The sequence below is a fragment of the Phaethon aethereus genome (assembly GCF_964289735.1).
Source record: "Phaethon aethereus genome assembly, chromosome: 5".
In the NCBI taxonomy this organism is placed as follows: Eukaryota; Metazoa; Chordata; class Aves; order Phaethontiformes; family Phaethontidae; genus Phaethon; species Phaethon aethereus.
The window spans coordinates 52,228,070-52,235,729 of NC_138579.1; the positions used below are offsets into that span (position 1 = coordinate 52,228,070).

A 7,660-nucleotide genomic window follows, 5' to 3' on the forward strand; every position below is an offset into this window, starting at 1 on the left:
GAACTGCTCAATATGGAAAACATCTACTATTGCCTTGTACTAAATTGAAAAGCAAGTTCAAGCATAAAGATTGGTGGGGCGATAGCCAAAGGCAGGCTGTCCTGCAACTTACTTTGTGAGACAATCTAGTTTTAAGGTTTGTGCATACAAGTTTGACACAGTAAGCACACTAAGTAATTACCATTTCTGGAAACTCAGGTTTTGTTCAAACCAACTTCTTTGTAGTTCTTCAGCTACAGAAAAGAATCCACAGAGATACTTCTTACCTAGCAGCTGATAGGCAAGTGCCTAAAGTTTAACTGTACCAAGGAATAACAGGATGCAAGCTAACCGATAATCCTGGGTTCCAGCCCGTTTTCTACAAGGCTGCTGTAACCATGATTTGTCCTACATTTGCATTCGGGATAGTGCTGCATTTAAACAATCCTGAGCATGCACAGATGTAGGAGCTGACCTCCTTCGTTTTCAGGTAAGACAGGTGGGTGCCTGTGCACACACCGCCCGGAATGATGCATTTTCTGGATGTCAGAGAACAGCGTGAAACATGGTCCAGCTTTCAAGCTGACAGTGCAATGGGAAGGTAAGACCTTTTGGCAGGGTCAGTTCCCGTCTCTCAGTAGGTAACCTCCAGGAGCCCTGCACATACAGCTGACCTCTCTGTGTTTTATTCCACCAGAAGAACACCGAGCACTCTGGCCAGGCAGTATCACACCACACGTGCAGCACAACGTGAAGCCAACGAAGTGACTAACAAGTGGAAAGCCTGCATGTGTACCGGCTGCAGAGCGATGCAGGTGTTTGGCAAGATGAAGACTTTGATCCTGTTCACACCAGCATGCGTAAATTCTCACATCCAGTGCTCTCCATGGGAACACTCATACGTGTTTTACACAAATGAAGGGCACTGCACCATCTGAAACACACTTTTTTATAATACAGCATCCCGCGTGTTTTGTAAGAATTGCGGTAGAGACCGCAAGTTGACTTTAACTGCAGTGGAAAGCACGCTCTGCTAGGTCCAGAAGCTTTCAAGAGTAACGCCACATTCTTACCAAACAAACATACCCACTTCCCTGATGCTGGAACCCCGAGCTTCAGGTTTCTAACCCCCTTGCCTGCCTCGCAAAACACTGAATCAATTACTTAATAGTACTCCTAACATCAAAGTAACCAGCACAAGCAAATGGCAAGATCCAAGCATACACTTACAGGCATAAACTGCAGGAAGGCTGCAGGGAAAGATGTCCTTTATTTCAACATTTTAATGAAATATAATAATTTTCTACATTTTTGCTGGCAGAAGCATCTAAAAGTTCACAAAACAACTCCAAACACAGATTTAAAAAGAAGCATCCAAACTTTTAATTTAATCTCCAAATTTTGGTTAAGTGGACTTCATCTTTCCTTTCTTTCCTTGAAAGAGGTTAGTGGCTTGGGGCAGTATTTCCTCCAGACAGTAAACATCTCTCAATGGTTGCACTACAGGTGGCTTTCATCCTTTACAGCCTGAAGTCCAGTTTCAAGTTTAGAATTAGAGATATGTTCCACATGGCTTGCAGCATGGTACTTTTTCCTCTCATTTCTCCAGGGGTGCATAATTCAAAAGCTTCTCAATCAGATCCACATGGGCTAGGAGCATTCTGCGGCAGCAGTATCTCTTCAACCCAAGGGCATCCAGGGCATCTCTATTAAAGAATGAGAACAACAATTAAAAAAAAAAAAAAAAAGGATGAAGTGAGCCAGAACCACTTTCAAGTGTTCCTAAGCAACATACTGATTACTTTGAGCTTAGTCATAGAGGAAAACTTGTTTGCAGTTCAAACTAAGAAACAGAAATTTAGTATGTATGTGCTGTTAATGTTCTTTTCCATTTACTGCTGTTGACAGGGTGTTTTGCCTGTTCTCTGGCCTACAAAAGCACATGATCTGTTGAAGACGGCGTCTAGCTGAAACAACTACCAAACTTTCAGAGGAAAGTCTGCAGAACTCCCACCGGAACAGAACCATAACGGACTAACTCTTATGACTTTCCTCTTCTGACCTACCCCACTTGTGAGGGCATATTTGGTCATGCAACAGCAAGGTTAAGTGAGATGCAAGTATTTTGGTTTTGGAAATGAAATTTCAGTCTTCACAGCTGGAAAGAGGCTTGAAATACTGTACATTTCTAACCTCAATTATTTAGTTATAGTAACTCAGTCTTCCTTTTACAAACACCAGTCTGTAGAAAAGAAAGGAGCTGATCTGGTTAAAAATCCAATCAATCAAGAGGTGTGAATGCAGTAACAGGAACACAGTTCTGAAACATGGGAAGTAATTCCACTCCTCTTAAAATCCTGGACAGTCCATAATTACCTGTGCTGGCTACAGCTGCTGCTAGTTGTATGGGAGAGGGTAGCACAGAGGCACTAGACAGTCTCCTGATACAGGAATAAGGAATAGCATCTCCAAGCATTGTTATCCATGCTATTGTTAGCATCTCTAAGCACTGTTATAACACATCATCCTCAGTTTTACAGAAATGTTATTTGTCTATTTCGCAAGATAAATTTGTGATCTAAGCCACGTTAAAAGGGTGAGAGAGAGATGGAAACTAAAATAACTCAAAATGCAAACTACTACTCTCATCCACCTATGGATGAGATACTAATTCTGAGGAAGGCTAAAATCCTTTCCAGTTCCCATATAAGAAGGCATCCAGTTATACACCCTGTTTCCCACAAATATACAAATAAGGATGTGCAGACTGCTCAACAAGAAGTTTGGGTTTTACAATCTTTCCACTTAATTCCTTCTGAGTGACTGCTTGAGAGATTGTTACAGTTGGGTAGAGAATGTGTGAGTCATTCTAGCCTAAACCACTGCATGTGTCTTCAATGGATATCGCTATCAGACCTCTTAAAGGTAAGTGACACCACCCAAACTCTTTAGCACCAACCTATTACTCCTTCAGAATTTGACATTCATGAAATGCAACTGATCTCAGGTCTTTAGATCTATATGATGCAGTGCAACGATCCAGTATTTGCTTGAAACAAGTGTACTTTCCTGAAACCTGTAATTCTCCTGTAGGAAGAAGCTGACAGACAGTTTTCTAAAGTACAAATGACTGAAAGGAAGCCTCTGCATAAGCTGGACCACGGTAAAAGGTTGTCTGGCTACAAGTACAGTCCAACTGCATGGAGTCAAACTCCAGCAGCTTCTCTGATGACATCAATTAATCCTTTTTTCCTATCAACAGTTCTTTAAGGGCTTAAATAGTAGGGGTATTCATTTTAGGACTAGCACTTGCAAAAGTTATTTAAGAGAAGTATATGAACAGTGTATTTTTTAAAAAAGAATGTTTATAAATAATTTCACAGGTATCTAAACTTTCCAAAGCACTTGAGAACAAAAGCATCTGATGTCTGTGGATATCTAAGTTTTAAGAACTATCTGGAAAGTTCTGAACTTTCAAATGCAGTTATCAGAGATGCAAAATACTAACACTAATCACAACTTCTGAAGTCATACTATACAATTCAGCTAAAACCACTTCAGTTGTATTTCCCTTTTCTTCTAGCTTCCAAGAAATTGTGGAAAAAGAGTAATTTTGAGGGACAAACAGAAAAGTGTGGGCCTTTTTTAACTACAAATCGTTTAAACAAGTTTATTTCTTCCATTTTGCCCATCCATTTCTCAAGCCATTATTAATAGTGATTCTGACACTGCACTGTAATATTTTAACTATTTGGTATCTGTAAACTCAGTTTCTGATCTTACAGTACCATAACTGCATTGAACAGGCATCCCAGAATGACCACAGCAATCATTTTCAAGTAAGCATTTATCAATAACAGCGTACATCATCTTGTCCCATACAAAAGCAGAGGAATAATAAAGACAGGAAAAATATTAAAATGTAATACTTGGAAAATAAGTTAGAAGTGCTACCTGAATAGCTCTGATAAATTTCAGTATTAGTGAGAAAAAAATAGCAACCCGTACTATTTTAATGCTTTTATCTCCATAAAGGAAAGCAAAAAAAATTATTTTTTTTTTTTTTTAGGAATTTTCCAAATACCTTTAGTTTAGCAGCTGCAGTATTCTATTCAGCTATGTTTGACAGGTTCTGGGATGTAAATGCACTCTAAAAAGGCCATTCACAGAAGTAATGAGATTTAGGAAAAGCCTTGAATGATTTTCACTGGACAGTTTTTAATGAAACTGATAACTGGTGGGGGAACAGGACATCTTTCCCCTGCAAACTCCATATCAAACAGTGATAAGCATAGAGAATAATCACAACTTCCTACAAGTTTAGATGAGGCTCAAAACCCAAAGCTTTCCTTCCCTTTTTGTTCTGTGCTCCATTGTTTAACATTTGACAAAATAGTATCCTAAACCATGTTTTCAGATTTCCTTTAGAGAAAAGGCAGTGAAATCTGTGTTGTTAATATATTCTTCTGATAGTTCATATACATAAGTCCATTTAAAAACCTATTAATAACCCTAACGATTTGAATGCAAAGCAAATCCTCTTTTCTTTCTACTTAACAGTTTCAACATCACTTCTGGAAGTCTCAAATGTCTAACTTCTCTTTTTTTTTCCCCACTCCTTTGAATTGCAAACATCTGTGTTTTTTTTTCTTCATACTCAAACTTGTTGACATTATAAATATTTCTCACAAATTACCTTCTCAAACCCTTCTGAAGTAGTCCCACCACAGCTAGACCCTCCTTGAACTACTGAAAGACAATTCTGGCTATGCAAAGCATGCACAGACTTCTTAAAATAGAACTGTTAGGACTATCAGTCAGGTATCTAGAGCAATTAAACTTCCCCTCCTCCCCCAGCAAACCAGTGCTTTCAAGTACGGTTGGCAATTCTGGCTAGTAAATATGAAATGCTTTTAAGAAGACCTGAAAAGAGCTATACATTGTTAACAATGTTAGTTCCTTCTTATACTTGTAATTTCTTCTTCCCCCCTCCCGCCTTTAAAAAAGAAAAAACTGGTGTCAAAGTTGACTGTACTGCTTGTTTCTTTCCTTCCCGTTCCATACAAAGTTAAATATTTGAGACTCTCTTGTGTATAAAGGTTATGACTCTGTAACTTCCATACTACTACCCAGAAAGATTCAGTAGGGGAAAAGAGTACTTTCTTACCTATTATAACTTCTAACCTCTGGTTAAAATAGCTTCAGAATATACCTGTAGTTTTTAGCCTCTTTGCAGCTAGTTCGTAATGCCATGATCCTGCACTTATTATCTTATGCACTGTGCCATCTCATCTAAAGTCTGAGTCAAAGAACATACAGAAATAATACCCACCCTTCTGTGTACTCTGCTTGCAGAAGGCCAAGATAGGCTTCCCACTTGTTTCCAACTATTTTGCCGCATGTGAAACATCTGACTGGGATGATCATTTTTGCACTGTAGCTGTAACATTAAAAAATACAGTCATTTTGCAAAGGCGTGACACTAAATACCATATTCAAATATAACAAAGGAAATTCAAAACTTGTACAAGACTCAAACGGCAGCGCAACAGACTACCTGCCAGTAAGCAAGAGGCCGCGTTGCGGAGGTGCTGAATTACACCGGCGCAACGCGGCTTAGGTCGCGCTTCCCCACCGACGGTCAGGCCCGCGCCACCTCCCACGCGAGGCAGTTCCGAACAGGGCAGTGGGCAGCGGGGCTCTGCCAGGAGCTACAGGCTCAGCACTCTCTGGCTGGGAAAACCGGACAGCGCCCAAGCCCGGGAGCGAGTTACCCCTAGCCTCACGGCCAGCAGAAACAGGCCTAGAGGTGGCCTAAGAGGCCGCGGGAGCCGGGGGCTGAGGCCTCGCTCTCTGAGCCTCGCCTCGCCAGTGGAGACCCATCCCAGTTCGCCCGTGAACCCCACGTAAGGCGGCGAGAAAGCTCCCAGCCCCGGCCAGCATACTGAGGGTACCACAGCCCCCAAAGGGAACTCCTACCGTAACGGCTCCTCCGCGCTCTCCTAAGGGCGCTACCAATGCGGAGAGGCGGGGGAAGCCGTCCCGCCGCCGGGAGGGCAGGCGAGCGGGCGGCGGCCCGGCGCACCCCTGTTTCTGCACAGGGCGGCGGGATGGTAGCGGCCGAACGTACGGCGTCCCGGGCGGCTCAAGAGGCTGCGCGCGCGGGGCGGGTGTGTGTTCGCGTTTCGCGTGCGGCGCGCTGAGTGGCAGCTGGGGCGCCGGGAGCGCAGAGCGGCGGCACTGGCGGTGCGAGCGACCGAGCGAGCGCGGCGCCTGCCCCCCTGCTCCTCCTCCCCTCCTCATTCCCAGGTGGGTGGACACTTGTTGCATTGCGAGAGGGTTTTTGTAGCGACGAGACTTCTCATCCCATCCTGGCTGAGGTATCCGAGCTGTCCGGGGCGAGAAGCGCAACTGGTGGCTGTAGCCCGGCACCCACCAGTCCTGTCCGGGGGGGGCGGCGGCGGCGAGCGTGGTGGGCATCCGGCGGGCAGGGCTGTGGGACGAAGTTGGGGGATCTCGCGGCAGCCCGCCTGCAGGTCTGCTCCCTCACGGGCAGGGGCGCCGGTATAGTGGTGCCCGTGGTGGCTCCGCGGCTGGAGAGCTCGTCCCCGCAGCGGGCAGAGCCCCCCACCGCCGTGGCTGAGGAGCGGCTGGCCGGGGAGGGTGTGCGGAGATCTGTGGGGGGCAAGCGGGCGGCGGCTGGGCCCCCCCCCCCAACGATCGGCGGGCGGCGGCTGGGCCCCCCCCCCCAACGATCGGCGGGCGGCGGCTGGGCCCCCCCCCCCAACGATCGGCGGGCGGCGGCTGGGCCCCCCCCGCCAACGATCGGCGGGCGGCGGCTGGGACCCCCCCCCCAACGGTCGGCTGGCGGCGTCGCTTGTCGCCGTGTGGCGTCTCTGGAAGCGCGGCGCCGCGGCCCCTTTTGGGGCTGTTCCTCCGCTTCTGTTCGCGCCGCCTCAGGCGGGAGAAGGCAGGAGCGGCTGCCACCCGGGTTCCTAACCCGCCCCGCGTTCCCGCCGCCCGGCCCAAAGGGTTGTTGTTTTTTCCGCTGTTCTGCACGGGCCGGAGAGGGTTTATTTCTTTGAAGGCAAACCCGCCCTCGAGTCCCAGTCGAGTTGTGGGCGCTATCGTGGCTGCAGGTTTAAACGCCGAGAGTTTTTAAACTCTGGGTTCAGACTCGACTTGACGCTGTCCCGTTTAACTTTTAATGTTACTCCGTCTTGCTGTGACCTGTGCGTGGCGAAAATTAAAACGGCAGCGGTTCGACAGAGGTATACGCTGCCCTTGAGGTGTTGCCTGCTGTCCAGGGGCAGTGCCACAGAGGCAGCCCGCATGAACAGGAGCGTCTTCCCCGGTATCTGAGGGACGAGGGAAGCTCCCCTTGCTCGGTGGGCTATGGCTGGTTGTGGGCAAAGCAACCGGTACCCCAAGCCGGGGAGGTTTGGTAGCATAGGATAATGCATCTTGAAGCTGTTTACTTGTATTTCGTTAATCTAAGGATTGGGGAAGCATTAGGCACAGACTACGTATGCTTAGCAAAGGGAAGCATGCAGTGATGGCTACAAACTTTGGGGACAAACACTGCTGTTCTGGGGACTCTGGGGTGAAACATTAGTCTGAACACTCTCAGTCCTTAGTGTTCTCTTGTTACAGCGTTTATGCTAATTGTCCTTGGGCAGAG

The 7,660-nt window shown here is 46.4% G+C and overlaps 1 protein-coding gene across 1 annotated transcript; it reads right to left on the reverse strand.

The window, feature by feature from the left end:
• Positions 1-1,138: 1,138 nt before the first annotated feature.
• On the reverse strand, positions 1,139-5,412 carry POLR2L (RNA polymerase II, I and III subunit L). Its single transcript, XM_081999962.1, has 2 exons — positions 5,312-5,412; positions 1,139-1,685 (listed from the first exon to the last, which is right to left on the reverse strand). Exons 1-2 carry the CDS (start codon positions 5,404-5,406, stop codon positions 1,577-1,579), a joined length of 204 nt encoding a protein of 67 aa, XP_081856088.1. The 5' UTR covers positions 5,407-5,412; the 3' UTR covers positions 1,139-1,576.
• Positions 5,413-7,660: the final 2,248 nt, after the last annotated feature.

What these genes read in the sequence shown, in the direction of transcription:
- POLR2L (XM_081999962.1), bottom strand. Translation starts at nt 5,406, where the DNA reads ATGATCATCCCAGTCAGATGTTTCACATGCGGCAAAATAGTTGGAAAC. An exon ending in CAAGCAGAGTACACAGAAGG is followed by an intron (nt 1,686 to 5,311) that starts GTGGGTATTATT and finishes ATTCTTTAATAG; the next exon opens with AGATGCCCTGGATGCCCTTG.